Raw genomic sequence first — 16,122 nt, forward strand, 5'->3', positions numbered from 1 at the left:
CAATTCTGCTCTTACTTGGGTATCCTGTGGGTAGAGGTCTGTGATAATAACTTTGGTTTCATTCTTGTTGTCAACCCTGATGATTGTAAAACTAGTTGGCCTAATTTCCCCTCTTTGGGATGCTTCTGATGGTGTACACTATTTCTGTTGGAAGATTCCTTCCTGCTCACAGAAAGACTTTCTTTCCCTCTATGGTTTTATAATAGCCTATGGGTAGTAGAATTGTACTGTAATGAACCATATGGTAAATACCTCAAAAAATGAGTTTAAACTTAAGAGTATGTGTGTACAAAATTTCTAAGAAAAAAATCCTTGTCCAAATTCTACAATGGCAAATATGATAATTTATTTGATAATCATTTAACATTTAATATGTGCCCACTGTGTCTGGGATCCTGGAAAAGATAACCCCACTACAATTCCTGCTTTGATGTAACTGATGATACATTAAATGGAAGTTTCAACATCACAAAGTATCTCCACGAAAGATATTTTATCATTAAAGATCTAGCATTTAGCAAGAGTCTCTACATTTTTGGAGAGCAATAGTAAGAATGTAAGAGACTAGAGACTATAAACAATTGAGGCTATTTCTTGTGTGAGCTGTAGCTCTCAAACTGAAGCACTGTTACGGGTTGAATTGTCTCTCCTAAAACATATGTTGAAGTCCTAAGCCCTAGTACCTCAAAATGCGATACTATTTGGAAATAGGGTCTTTAAGAAGGTAGTCAAGTTAAAATGAGGTCATCAGGGTTGGTTCTAATCCAATATGATTGGTGTCCTTATAAAAGGGGGAAGTTCAGAAATGGAGACAGATATGCAGAGGAGGAGGACAATGTGAAGACACATAAAGAGAATGTCATGTGAGGACACAGGACTGGAGTGATGCATCTACAAGCCAAGGAATGCTTGAGGCTACCAGAAGTTAGGAGAGAGGCACAGAACATCTCTAGTGCCTTCAGAGGGAGCATGACCCTGCCAACACCTTGATTTTGGACTTCTGGCCTCCGGAACTGTGAGACAATAAATTTCTGTTGTTTTTCAGCCACCCAGTTTATGGTACTTTGTTACAGAAGCTCTAGGAAACTAATAAAAGCACCTTTCCAGAACCGTACAGGTTCTTCTTCACATATAGGAGGGTCTTAGTGACTACCAATTCTTCCTTTATCTTTAATGTTTTGACATGGATTTGTATGCTCTTTCATAATATCTGAAAATCCTATCACTACTGATGTTTTGTAAATTAATATTCATTTAATGTTTGATCCATAATAATCTGAACAATGTCAATGACCCCTAATGTTCAAGTCAACACATTCTATTTTCAGGTGCCATAAAGATCAGCAAAAAATGTCCAAAGCAACAGTATTATAGAAAGGAAAGAGGAATTAATGGAAAAGATAATGAAGATAGGTAGTTTTGGGATTAAAAGAAATCATTTCACCTTTTTTTTTTAAAGCTATAAGGTTATCAGTAAATGTAACTCCTTTTATTTTTGAAACTAGTACAAATTGATCTTTCTATTCAATTCTATCAATGACCATTTTTTTTAGAGTTCTCAAATATGTTGGCTTAGTTTTTTATTCGTTTAAGTTTAGGGTCCAGTAATCACCTTTCCATCCAATTAGGAAACTTGGGTTTTTAAATTGCCCTAATATCGCCAACTGATAATGTATTTTCTTCATTTTACTCCCACATAACCGTGACTTCTATTTTCTTAGTTTCCGGCACAGTATCTGGAACATATGAAGTTCTCAGTAAGTACATCTTCAATGTAAAAGCCAAATATAAAACCAAATTTAGAAAATAAATACAAGCATTCATAGCCCAAGGGCAGATGGCTGGTATGATGTTTTCATGAAAGTATTTACTTGTGCCTCTAAAATTGACTCTTGGTGTTGATGATCCTCAACAAACCACCCTATTGAAAAGTTCGACTTGCTCTGACATCTCTGACTAAGCAGTAATACTTTATCAGTTTGGTTATGCTTGTCTCATTTTCACCTCTTCCAAGTGCTTTGACTTAATCCTTTCTTTGTTCTCTAATCTGTCCCTTTTTCTTTTTCAATGACTGGCCAAAGGACTGGTATGGCAAGTAGGCTCCAAGATGGCCCCTGTGATCCTGGCCTCCTGGTCTTCACGCCCTTGTGTCATGCTCTCATCTTGAGTGTGGATGGGGCCTGTGACTTGCTTTTAACCAACACATGTCAAAAGTAACGGGATGTCACCTCCATGATTATGTTACCTAAGACTATGACCCCTGTCTTGCTAGCCAACTCTACTGACTCTCTCCCTTGCTGGCTCTGATGAAGGAAGCTGCCACATAGAAAGGCCCTTACCCAGAAGAAAACTGGTATCACTTTCTATCACAGCATAACAAATTACCATAAACTTAGTGGATTAAAACTACATATATTTATCATCTCACAGTTTTCATGGGTCAGGAGCTGAGGCACTGCTTAGCTGGGTCCTCTGCTCAGGGCCTCACAAGGCTGCAATCAAGTCATCAGCCAGGATAACGGTCTAATCTGAGGACTGGGTTCCTCTTCCAGGCTCACTGGTTGTTGGCAGAATTCAGTGCCATGCAGCTGCAGGATGGAGGCCCTCAGATCCTAGAGACTTCCCACCATTCCCTGGCACACGGCCCTCTCTATAACATGGCAGTTTGCTTCTTCAGGCCAACAGGAGACTATCTCTACTTCTTTGAACCACTCTGACTTCTTCCATCTCTGATTCCAGAGCCTCTTTGAAAGAACTCACCTGATTAGTGCAGGCCTACCTAGGATTACTTTCCTTTTGCTCAAATTTAGCTGATTAGGAATTTTAATTACATCTGCAAAATCCTTCACCTTTTCCATATAATGTAACCTAAGCGATGGAGTGATATGTCATCATGTTCACTGGTCCCACCCACACTCAAGGAGAAGGGATTATTCAGGGCAGGTACCAGCAGGTGGGAACTTTGGGGGCCATTTTAGAATTCTGCCTACCACAACTGGCATGTCTTAGTACTATTTGTGAGCTTACTTCCACTTAGCTCCTGTAGTTTAAATTTTGGCAAAGTATTTTTGCAATATTGTACCAGTGCTATAGTGGCAATAGTAAAAACTTTCATTGAATTTACTTTTAATAAAATTAGAATTCCACTAAATGTAATATTTAGAAGGCTATTTTGTACGATTTCAAAATCACATCTACTCTAGACTAACATCCTTACAACCCCTGGGCATGAAACACACAGATGGAGTTTCTTTTTCTTTGTTTAAATGGAGCAATGGTTGCTGTGATTGAAGAATAAAATGTTTTAGTCAGAAGCTAGAATGGGGAAAATGAAGGTATTATGTGCCAATAAATTAGTATGTGAGAGCATAGAAAAGCAATGTTTCTATCAGAGTAGACTTAACAGCTTTACCCTTCCTATTCTTTGTGGCAGAGCCTTGTGTGATGGAGCCAACCTTGGTTATCACTGCCAATGCTAGGGACGTCTGAAATGAGCAAGCCTGGCTGTGTCTGGTTCTCCTATGGTGATGATCTGTGGCATGGTCAAACACTCCAGATCATGCCATATAATCTGCAATGTTTTCATGCCAAATCACCTCCCTAAAAAAGGAGCGGGAAGTCAAGAAATTTCAACACAGTTTCCCCACAAAGATATACTGTGTACACAGCTGCACTGATATTTTCTTTACTCAGAGGTAAATGTATTTCGCATCTTTCAATATTTTGAAATAAGATTTTTTTGCCCCCATTTTGTCAACTGATAACTCCAAGTACCTCCAAATTTTATTCATATTCACCCATTTAAACAGTAGAACCGACCAGATATAGTTTATTAAAATATGTTCATCAAAACAATTTTGACTCAGTTTTTAAAAGTTGCAAATACATAAAAACTGTTAGTGTCATGAAATTGCAAATATTGTCTTCTGAAATTACAAAGAAGTAAAATTGTTTAGTAAAAGCTATGAAGTATCTTAATTTAACTTTCACATATAAAAATATATTTTTTTACTGCAACACTGAACAGTTAAGGCCACAACACTTGAAGGAAAGTTTGAGATACACATATTTTGAAATTGTTTGTCAAAAATATATTAGCATAAATAAATATCAAAACTGGTCGTAATATTCAAATCAAATAAAACATATTATTAACTTATATCTTTAAAAGTTTGTCAGAAACTTTCCTTCAGAAGTCATAATGTTTTTCAAGTATAAATTACAACATGCTTGGTACAATGTGCTTGGTGACCATGAAAACATAAATATATATTTAGAGTATTGTACAAGATTTTGATCTTCTTGCCCCATTTGGGGGTGAAGTATCCGGGTGATTTTGCCCCATGTCGTTCTGTTGGGCATCTTTGGTATTGGATTTAAAAGCTATTTGATCTCCTATTGGTTTTATCACTGGGAGTGGCTCATTATTATTCTGCATACTTTTCTGACACGTCAATGACATCCTTTTAAAGAAGAAAATCTAAAAAAAAAAAAACCACACACACAAACAATTCATTTCAGTAAGTGAAATATTCACTTAATAGTATTTAGGGGGTATAATTTCCAACAAGTCTTAACTTCATTTCATCACATCTTTATGGGGAACCACAAGTACAATGGTACATTCTTAGCATCTGTCAGCCTTTTATCTTTTACCAACAGCAATCATGATTCTTTCCTAAAACAAGATCTTTTAGGGTTTAATCTTCAACACTGTCACTGTCTTGGTAATATATCATCATTTTTTCTTCAAAGAACAAATTTAGTATTCCACTTTGTTGTGTTATAAGAGGAAAAAAGATGAAAACTACCATACTCTGGCAGAGGACAACATACTTCCCATTCCTCTACATCAAAACTTCTCAGGAAGTGCTGCCAAACGATGGCAGTGTGAACCCCAGGGGTCTCAGTAGGTAGCTGGATATATGGGTCTGCTGCTTGGGGGAGGCCAGGGCTGCAATAGGTAGAGTATAGATAATAGGTGAAGAGAAGAAAGGAGACCCCATAACCTAGGGATTCCAGGAGAGTGGAAGAGAGAACAGAAGACACGAGACTGAGGAAGAGGCAAGTGTGAGAGGCAGGCAGAGCATGGGAAGCCAGCATTGGGAACTGAGCTTTTAGAAACAAAATTGGGAAAAAGAGGCAGCTAGCTCAGAAGTCAGGGAAGAAAAATACATCAGGAAGGGAGTGGCCAACAGGGCACATGCAGGAGAGATCAAGGAAGATGATGACTAAAGAGTTCCATTTGCTTGTTTGTTTTGTTTTGTTTTGTTTTGTTTTGTTGAGGAAGATTAGCCCTGAGCTAACATCTGCTGCCAATCCTCCTCTTTTTGCTGAGGAAGACTGGCCCTGAGCTAACATCTGTGCCCATCTTCCTCTACTTTATATGTGGGACGCCTGCCACAGCATTGCTTGCCAAGCAGTGCCATGTCTGCACCCGGGATCCGAACCGGCGAACCCCAGGCCGCTGAAGTGGAACATGTGCACTTAACAGCTGTGCCAGGGGGCTGGCCCAAAAAAGTTCCATTTGATTTAAGCCCTCTGAGGATTCAGCCAGCAATAAAATAGGATTCTTAAAGACTGACAACGATTTTGACAAGATGCCAAAAACAAAAAACAGGTGAGAACTTGGCTCCTTCAGAAATCAAAATGGTACTAATAATAATAGTTTACCTTAATTTATCTTTAAAGAATGGAAGAATTGAGGTGAAAAGTTGTAACCGAAAAAGTCAGAGCCTAGAAAAACGGTCTATGGACTAAAATGGGAGAACTCTTGTTCCTGCTATTGTGGAGGAATACCTATCGTGAAAAACTCTGCCACTACAAAATATCAAGAAATGCTGAATAAGCGTAAAAACTATAATTTTATAATGTGTAGGTAAGCTCACAAAAAATGACAGGAAATCCCTGTGGGCCAAAAAAATGAAGAGGGAATAGGAAGCCTCAGAGGTGAGTGAGCACTGAAATGGCATTTATTGATGTCATAACTTAAACCCTTGGATTGTAACAGATTTGGTCTCATGACATGTGGAGAATTAGAACTGAGACCCCTATATCAAGTGGGGACCCTCTAAGGACTATGCCCTTAATGTAAGTCCACCTATAAACATTGGGAGATAACAAAATCACATGCCTCTCTCAGCCTAGGCTTTGAGGGAAGGAGAACAATGTTTTCCTAATGTGAGTTTAGGGTTCACATTTTATTACTGGTGGGGGTGGGACAGCCTTAACTGAGAAATTAACTGAAAGTGATCCTGGAATGGTAACACACCAGGGAGCTAAGAGAGGCTAATATAAATTTTCTGTGAATGGACTTACCCTCATCTAAGCCTTAAAGGATTTCCACAAAATGTCCCTGTGGAACATGAACTCACAATTCGATTTTCAAAACACATACGGAAACAAGACAGTATTAGCAAGTCAGCCAAACCAACAAACAGATTTAGACTCCTAAGGGTGTCTGACATTGGAATAACTAAATACAGAATATAAAATACATATGCCTAAATTATTTAAAGGACTAGAATAAAAAACATGAGCACAAAACAAGGTATTAGCTTTTAAAAGATCAGATTGATTTGAAAAAGAATAAAAATAGAATTTCACTTCTAAATGTGAAAGGTATAATCATTGAAATTAAAAAATAGGTAGCTTAAAAACATTAGTCTCAGCTGAAAAGAAACTGAAATAGATGAAAGCTCTGAAATTCCCCCGAATATCACTTAGACATGGAAAATATGAAAGTAATATTAAAAGATGTGGACAACAGAATGAAAAGTTTCATTATATCAGAGGTCCAAAGAGGAGAGAGGAAAGATTCAAATATATAATAAATGAGAATTTTCTTAAAATGATGAATGACATGAATTCTCAGATTCAATAGTCATAATAGGGGCTGGCCCCATGGCTGAGTGGTTAAAATTCCACGCATCCCGCTTTGGCTGCCTGGGTTTGCAGGTTCGGATCCTGGATGTGAACCTACTCCACTCATCAGACATGCTGTGGAGGCATCCCACATGCAAAGTAGAGGAGGACTGGCACAGATGTTAGCTCAGGGCTAATCTTCCTCAAGCAAAAACGAAGAGGATAGGGGCTGGCCCAGTGGCATAGTGGTTAAGTTCCCATGCTCCACTTTGGTGGCCTAGGGTGTGCAGGTTCGGATCCTGGGCATGGACCTACACACCATTCATCAAGCCATGCTATGGCTGCCTCCCATATACAAAGTAGAGGAAGACTGGCACAGATGTTAGTTCAAGGACCATCTCTCTCAAGCAAAAAGAGGAAGTCTGGCAATACATGTTAGCTCAGGGCCAATCTTCCTCATAAAAAAAGTGATAATAAATTAGAAGAAAGTTAAAATAAAAAATTCACACCTAGGCATCTCATAGTGAACTGAAGTACACAAAGACAAACAATGTAAAAAGCAGCCAGAGAGAAATGACAGATTATACACAAAGTTATCAGTAATTATAGTAAAGCAAATTTATTAATAGCAACAATGGGAACAGATAGTAAGAGAAAATAACCATCAACCAGCCATACTATCCTATCATTCACTTTCAAGTGAACAGAAAGTGAACAAGTTAACTACAAAAGAAATCTCTGACAGGAACTTCCAAAGGATTTCATCAGGAAGAAGAGAAAGGATCCCAGAAAGGATATTTGAAACTTAAAAAGGAACAGTGAGTAAAGAAAGTGGTATAACAAATAATAATAACATTTGATTGGTGAGGTTAAAAAACTTAATATACTGGATACAATAACATGTAAAATGGGAAGGAAGGGATGATAGGAGAGAAACTTCTTCTAAGATCCTGGTATTTTTGGGGAAAAAAGATAGGAACATTGATAAGCTTTAGATTTTAGCTATGCATGTTAAAAATCCAGCTTATAGGCCACTTATAAGAGATACTGTATAAGAAGGAAAAAAGATATATCAGGCAAATGCTAACCAAAGGAAAGCTAGTACAGCTATAGTAATATCAGAAAAAATAAACTTTAGCATTTTTTAGGTATAAAGAAGAATACTATAAATAGTAACATGATAAATTTAAACCTAACTGCATCAATAATTAAATTAAATATAATATAAATGGTCTAAATGTTCCAATTAAAAGGCACAGATTTTCAGGTTTGACAAAATAGCAAGACCCAGCTATATGAGGTACTATCAAATGCACCTCAAATATAAAATCACAAATAGGTTAAAAGGATGGAAAAAGATATGCCATGATAACTCTAATCAAAAGAAAGCTAGAGTGGTTATTTAATATCAAACCAAGTAGATTTCAGAGCAAAGAATATTATCGAGGATAATTTTATAATGATAAAGGGGTCAATTAAGAGAATATAACCATCCTAAACATTACAGAACCTAATAACAGCTTTAAAATACATGAAGCAAAAACTAATAGAAGTACAAGGAGAAACAGACAAATCTACAATTATAGTTAGGAATTTTAACACTCCTCTCTCAATAACAGATAGAATAATAGAATAAGCAGAGAGAAAATCAGGAAGGATAGAGAAGACTTCCAACACTATCAACCAACTTGACCTAAATGACATTGACAGGACACTCCACCTAGCAGCAGCATTCTTCTCTACCTTCCTCTGAAGTGCACATGGAACACTTAGCAAGAGAGACTTGATTCTGGGCCATAAAACACATCTCAATAAATGTAAAAGGACTCAAGTCATAATAAGTATGTTCTCCAATCACAATATAATTAAATTAGAAATTAACAGCAGAAAGATCTCTGGAAAATCTCCAAATATGTTGGAATTAAATAACTCATTAGTCAAAAAAGAAATCACATAACTAGGATATACAACTATGTATAGGGCTTTGGGGAGGAAAAAACAAACAGGAAGATAGGCAATAGATGTTAGCTCAGGGCCAATCTTCCCCACCAAAAAGCATACCTTAAAAAAAAATCAAAGAGGGAAATCAGAAAGTATTTTGAACTAAATTAAAATGAAAAAAACAATATATCAAGTACGTCAGAGGAAATTTATAGCATGAAAAACCTCTACTAGAGAATAAGAAAGATCTCAAGTCAGTGACCTCAACTTTCATGTTAAAAAACTAGAAAAAGAAAAGCAAATTAAACCCAAAGTAAGTAGAAGAAAGGAAACTATAAAGATCAGAGTGGACATAAATAAAATAGAAAATACAGAAAAATCAATGAAACCAAAAATTGATTCTTTGAAAAGATCAATAAAATTGATAAACTTCTAACCAGTTAATCAGGGAATAAAAACCAGAAGACATAAAATAAATCTGACAAAATATGTGCAAGACCTGTACACTGAAAACTATAAAACATTGCTAGAAATTTAAGAAGATACCAATGAATGGAGAGAAATATCACCTTCATGAGTTAAGAGACTTACTATGGTAAAGACATTAATTCTTCCCAAACTAATCTGTAGATTCACAGCAATCCCAATCAAACTCCCAGCAGGTACTTTTTTTTCAGTTAATTGACAAACTGATTCTAAAACTTCAGAAATTTTTTGGAAATGCAAAAGGTCTAGAATAGCCAAAATAAGTTTGAAAAAGAACAAAGTTGGAGGACTAACACTTGCTGATTTCAAGACTTATTACAAAGCTACAGTAATCAAGACAGTGTGGTACTGGCACAAGACAGACAGATCAAAGGAACAGAATCCAGAATCCAGAAATAGGCCCACACATGAAAAGTTAACTGATTTCTGACCAAGGTGTGAAGGCAAGTCAGTAGAGAAAGGGTAGTCTTTCTTTCAACAAATGGTGCCAGAACAATTGGATGTCCATATGCAAAAAAAAAAAAGAACCTTAATCCGTACCTTAAAACATTAACTCAAAATAGAATATTACTCAGCAATATAAAGGAATGAACCATTGATACATGCATAGATGGATCCCAAAATAATTATGCTGAATGAAGGAAGCCAAACCAAAAAAAAAAAAAAAAAAGAGTACATAGTGTAAGATTTCATTTATATAAAAATCTAGAACTTGCAAAATAATGTATGATGACAGAAAGCAGATCAGTGGTTTGCTGAGGATGGCAGGAGGGTGGGGAATGTTGACAGGGATCACAAAGAGGCACAAAGAACCTTCCGCTAATAATGGCACTGTTCACTCTCTTGATTGTGATTACGGTTGTGTAAGTGTATACATATGTCAAAACTAATCAGATGATATACTTTAAGCATGTGCAGTTTATTATAGTTCAAGTATACCTCAAAAAAGCTATTTTTAAAAAGCAGGGGAGTAATTATTGGGTGGGCCTGAAAGAGATTGTCTCAGGTCTGAAGCCTGGGAAAAAGCGCCAGTGACAGGAGAGCATATATGTAATCTACCTCACAATATAGAGTAAAGCTAACTGTGTACTTGAGGCGAATGTGCTGAGTTGTGGCTGCAAGGGTGAACAAAGCGTAGCATCAGAGAAAAGGTAGTCATGAGGAAAGGCAAGAATCCACAGGCATACTTTTTGGTGGAGAAATTCTCATCTCAGCCTCGTTTATTTATGGCAGTGGCAATGATAAGAATCTATGAACTGTGAACTGACATGGGGAACTATCCAGGGAATCAGCCATGTTCCAGCTAGTTTCTGAGGGAAGGCAATGGATCTTTAACCTCGGTATCTGCAGCTTCTAGCCTTATGCCTGGCACATAAGAGATACTCAATTAATGTATGCTAAATAAATACATGAATGAACTAATTCCATGATGGAAAGAAGTTATTTTTAATAGCTGAAAAGCTTACTGCTTTTTTCATTAGCTTACTTAGGTAGAATTTAAGCCAATAACACATTTTTCTTAGTCACTAACTGTGGATTCAAATAATCAGCTTTGACTATAGTTTGGAAAAGCAATATTTGGTAATTTCCATATACAACAATCATCTCTCAAAAGATTTCTGCTGCCAACTAAAATCACAGGTCCTAACCTGGCTCTCTGAAACATTTAAAATCACCAAAACAAAAGTGAATGGTGAATTCTGCCTTGTAGACACCAAGAGTGCAATTCTTTCATTTCTTTTTTTTTCAGATTATCTTTGGAGTGACTGTCTAACTTGGGGGGGGGGGGGCGATGCAAAATCTTAAACCTGTGTTTACTTTGATATGAGTTAATGCATCCTTTATTTTCCAAGATTTAAAAACAGTCTGACTTGTTTGGCTTGGAGGTATAAATAGGTTAGAGACACTGTAGATAAAAAAGTGTCATGTGTGAATGCTTGGAAAAAAACTCATCCAAGTCATCTATTTCATTTTTAAAATATGTAGAATAATAGCATATTCTTTAAGTAGGAAATACACTGATTACTGCTGGACTTTTTAAATATAATTTCCATTACTTTTTGTTTCTCATCTTTAACAAATGAAATGTGTATTTACTGAAATACGTTTTTACATTAGGTATAAATGAGGATTCAAGCAGAATCAAAGTTTAAGAGCAAATTCTTCAGCCTGGCACTTGCAGCCCTCTGTATGCTGGCCCAACCTCATCTGTGTCCCATCCACTAGCACTGGCACTCGGGCTCCTGGCTTGGCCTGCTCCTACAGGCGCTTGCCACTCTGCCTCCCACACGGCATTCCTTCCCTCGGTTCAGCCCTCTCTCCTGTCCTGTGTTTCTAAATGCTAACACCTGTGGGCAATGCTGAAGACAGGAGAGCCTGAGAAGGTCCTGAAACTTGACCACGTAGTCTAGAATACGCATTTTCATTTGGTCAGAGGTGTGTTTGCTTCGCTTCACTTTTTCTCTCCTTAGGTTCTTACGTCTCCTGACTCCTTTACTATTCATCTTTCTCCCTCACATCTGATTTTTTTTTCTAGAGCCTTTTTTGAGCTCTTATAATTGGAAAAACTATTCACGGGAATGCTATGAAGCATAGTAGATACCCGTTAAATGTTCTGTTCTACTAGACAGAGAATCTAAAAAGTTCCTAAACCTTGATCAAATGTTCTGACAATACATATGTTAAAACTCTAAGAAGGATAATAATTCTAAAGTATCCTTTGAGCCAGGTCACAACTATCTTTGGGGTATAATAATCCAAAGTTATAAGACAATTTTTATAAAGATAAAAATGGTCATGAAATAACTTTTAGTAAAAGATAACAATATGGGGATCTAGGCCAAAATAACTTTTGAAATTTCTGAAGTAATTCTGAAAGAAATCTCAGAGTGGCATATACCTCCAAAGATGGCAAAGACAGGCTGTTTACTACTTGAAGGGTGGCTCCTGGTTTTACCTTCATCCTTTCCCCTTTCTTATTCCCTTACATTCTGCAACTCATTGTCAACCAAAAATATTTCTGAGCATTTACCATGTACCAGGAACTATGCTAAGTACCAAGGATACACTGGAAAGCAAAATAGAAAATAGTTTCTAAAGTGGATTTTCTAAGCACAATCGTCTCTATTTTTTAATTCATCCTATTTCTTGGCTTTGCTCTACTCTCTTTTAGACTCTCATGATTATTATACTCATAATTTAAGCAACAGTTCTTTTACGTATCTGGTATTATATGTTGAATCAGCATAAACAGGATGATTGAAAGGAACATGCTATTAAATTTTGGCAGAGCAACGTGACTCGTAATCTTAAAGTCCAATAAATAAATAAATATGTACCCTAAAAATGTGAAACATCACCTGAAATTCTTCACATTTTAGGACATAAAAACCCATATTAAGGGGATTAAATTATGTGGATCACCATATAAAAAGTAGAAGGAGTAATTCAATACTTTGGTCTAAACATTAAAATGAAAAATTCATTTCACTTACCTTTGATTTTTTTACTTCTTTACTGGGTGTTGCTACACTATATCCCAGGACTTCCGAAGAACTGCTCTTTGCATGGCTACACATGCTTCCTACAATAGGATATATTTAGAAATATATTTTCTAACTAATGAGAAACAGAAAAGTCCTGATGCTTCCGTGAAACTATCTCAACCCTGATCACAGGGTAATACTAAAAGAACATACCACTCGGGTAGTGGACAAGGTCTACATTGCATACTTCCTGAAGGGCTGAGTTAAGGCAAAAAGCCCAGAATGACCTGACCAATGTCGTAAATATTTAGACAACCAACATCCAAATAGAGCTATAAAGGTAACAGTAAACGTTAGGGAAGACTTCTGTAAAACATAAATGACCTTTTTTTAAAAATTAACCTAGTTATAACTAAGTTCTTTCTACTCAAATGGACATGTTATTTTTTGGTGTTTCAAATTAACCCACATGTTATATAGTCAAATAATGATCTTTAAAGTATACTCATGAAGCATATGCACTTTTTAAATTTTCTATCATCCAATACTTAATTTTAACACTTTAGGCTATATGCTAAGAATAGAGATGATAAATATTTTAACATTTTGCTTAACATAGTCTAAAACTCACTACTCTTTCTGCAGAAGTTATAAGGAAAAAGGATTAAGGGAACTATTCCTTCTTCTGCTTAAGTTCGGATCAGATATCCACTATCATGATAGCTATTTTTTTTTAAAGATTTTATTTATTTTTCCTTTTTTCTACCCAAAGCCCCCCATGGTACATAGTTGTATATTCTTAGTTGTGGGTCCTTAACCACTCGGCCACGGGGCCAGCCCCCGTGATAGCTATTTTTAATGAGAACACAGTAAAAAGCACACTGTGATGTGGTGATGTGGAGACATAATACAGGGGTCATACAGCAAAAATATAGATATTTGGGTGTAGAAAATGTAGGTCTCGAGGGCAAGCACAGTCTCCTCTATTCTGTGGCACCTGTTCTCTGACAGGACTCCTCTTAAATGCCTGAGGTAAGATCAAAAACTCAGGTCTGGGCTCCAAGGGAAATACCTGGATGGCCCACTGTGGCTCCAGGCCAGCTTGGTCACCAGCACTGGGGTCTCGCAGTGCTTACGAGATATACAAATTGAGATTTGGGGCAAAAGTCCAACTTAACACTACTGATTAAAAGAAGAAAAAAGGTAGTAAAAAGGCTGTCCTAAACCACTTAACACTGACACAGGAGCAGCACGAGTAATGCGAATATTTTGACGTGAAGAAGCTGTGGTGGTTATCAATGAAAACAAATAAGCCTATGTTGCATATTTTATAGCTTGTTATAAGGGTCATGTGACAGCAGAAAGTATAAGAGAGAATACGTGTGTAAGCTATAATTACTTGATTACAGCATATATATACACATATGTATGTACATACGTATGCACGCTATGTATCTAGCCTTTTTAAACGTATACTTTTAAAGTTGAATGTGCTCACACCTTTTGGATTTTCGTTGTATTCATAAAGGGCCCGTTTCTGTTGGTTGGATTTTTTGTCCTATAAACAATAAACAATATACAATATAATAAATATTTTGTATTGTAATTGTAGATAAATACAATATAATTATATAATATATTAAGAAACATCTTTGTGCTGTGGTAGAAAACCCAGTTTTGGTTTTAAGCATGGTTCCAGAGCTGGCCTCTAGCTGACAACACAAACACGTGACAATTACTTCACTTAGCTGGGCTCTTGCCTAGATGCTGAGTGATTGCTAATGTCCCTCCTAACTTAAAATTGTATGATTTAAAAAAATTGTGTGACTCAAGAATTCTACTCAAAGAAGATTCAGGAACATTAACTGGTATATGAATTAGCCCAACATTTTACAATGTCAAATTAGAGTTTAATGAATTCTATGTTAAAGAATTTAGGGACCACCTTAACCGGAACTCATAAACGTTGTTTATAAACAGAATCTTCCTCTCCGTCTGAAAGAAAACAGTAACTGCCAGAACATTTTTCTTCTCAGTGAGAGGAAGGAGTCTTGGATAAAGAAGGAATCAAGGAGGAGAATGAACTCTATAGCACAACACCATTTTGTAAATCAAAACTATATGCACACAAAACAATACATGTTTTATAAGTACACATCCAAAAAAGAGACAAGTATGTTTCAATGGTTGTCTATATTACGGAAAAGGGGAATGGGACTAAGAGAGAATCAATTTAAATAAAGAGAGGAGACTTGCACAGACCTATGATGATAGTGTTTCACCAACAAGAAGGTATGATTAACTTAGTGTTCTGAGCAAAAGGTTCAAAAAATGAAAACAGAAATGAATCAATGCAGTGTCATTCAGTTTGGGTTTCTGAATTCCATACCTCTGCAATTAACCCAGAGCAGTGTTAGCAAATAAGTGATTTCAAGCCTACCAATTGTCCCCTAGCAGGCTCACTCTTAGGCAAAACTGCCAAATAGAGATGATGTTTTTGGTACCCATAGCTCCACTTTCAGGATGACTCTCTCTTCCTCAGTGATACCTCTTGTTATTCCTCCTGTACTTTCTTCTAGACTGCATCTGTGCAGAACTGATCACAACCTCAAATACTGCTGTGAACAATTTTCATTATCCGAGTGCGTGTAAATATACACATGTATGCGGGCCCCTATATATCCCATTTCTGTCACCAGGAAGGGCTGCTAACTTTGTAATTTCATCATTGCAAGGACCCAGTGCTGACCTTCTCGGTTAACCTCTCAACAGTGTACTATTCTGCCCCCTATCAGTTGATTTTCACTTTTGGGGAACGGAATGCTACCAAGAAGTGTAGAAAGGGTGCTAGAAACAAAGTGTGCCTGATTCCTAAGTTTACCTAAGCTTTCTCTACAGCACATGAACAGTCAGTCACAGAAGTGTTTCTGCTCCCAAAGGAAGTTAGAGTCTGCCCTCTGCAGGGACCAGGGGGCTCAGACACTTGCTCTTACGCAGGATCTCAGGATTCAAGTACAAGTCCTCATACCTGTTCAGCGGTTGCCCATACCTTTTCAGCCGAGCTGTCGCTGGTTTCACTGGGGTCGTCTGCAGGAACATTTTTATTCTCTCTCTCAGCTTCCTTCCCACCTTCCGCACATTCACCAATTCCCTCATCCACGTCTTCTAGGTCCTCATTTTCTGAAAATTCACAACTCTGTGACAAAATCGATATCAGGGAAGAGTTAAGATTTTCTTTTTTAAAAAACAGATTTGATATTGCTGACATAAATAATTTATACCATCTCGAAGAACACACAGAATATGAATTCAAATACTGAAGTTAAGGAAATAAAATATTGCATAG

The 16,122-nt window shown here is 36.8% G+C and overlaps 1 protein-coding gene across 7 annotated transcripts in view; it reads right to left on the reverse strand.

The window, feature by feature from the left end:
* Positions 1–1,563: 1,563 nt before the first annotated feature.
* LOC100055608 (X-linked retinitis pigmentosa GTPase regulator) overlaps positions 1,564–16,122 on the reverse strand; it is a 53,972-nt gene continuing 39,413 nt past the window's right edge. For 3 of the 7 annotated variants that reach the window (XM_005614067.3, XM_023633816.2, XM_023633817.2), the window contains 4 exons: positions 15,826–15,972; positions 14,277–14,334; positions 12,786–12,874; positions 3,801–4,480 (listed from right to left, as the gene is read on the reverse strand). In XM_005614067.3, the coding sequence (XP_005614124.3) occupies positions 4,274–4,480; positions 12,786–12,874; positions 14,277–14,334; positions 15,826–15,972 (501 nt within the window). In that variant the 3' untranslated portion in view covers positions 3,801–4,273. Of the gene's footprint in view, positions 1,737–3,800; positions 4,481–12,785; positions 12,875–14,276; positions 14,335–15,825; positions 15,973–16,122 lie in introns of those variants that run through there. The other 4 variants (XM_070257797.1, XM_070257796.1, XM_023633818.2 and 1 more) reach the window with 3 other exon arrangements.

Source organism: Equus caballus, chromosome X (assembly GCF_041296265.1).
Source record: "Equus caballus isolate H_3958 breed thoroughbred chromosome X, TB-T2T, whole genome shotgun sequence".
NCBI lineage: Eukaryota > Metazoa > Chordata > Mammalia > Perissodactyla > Equidae > Equus > Equus caballus.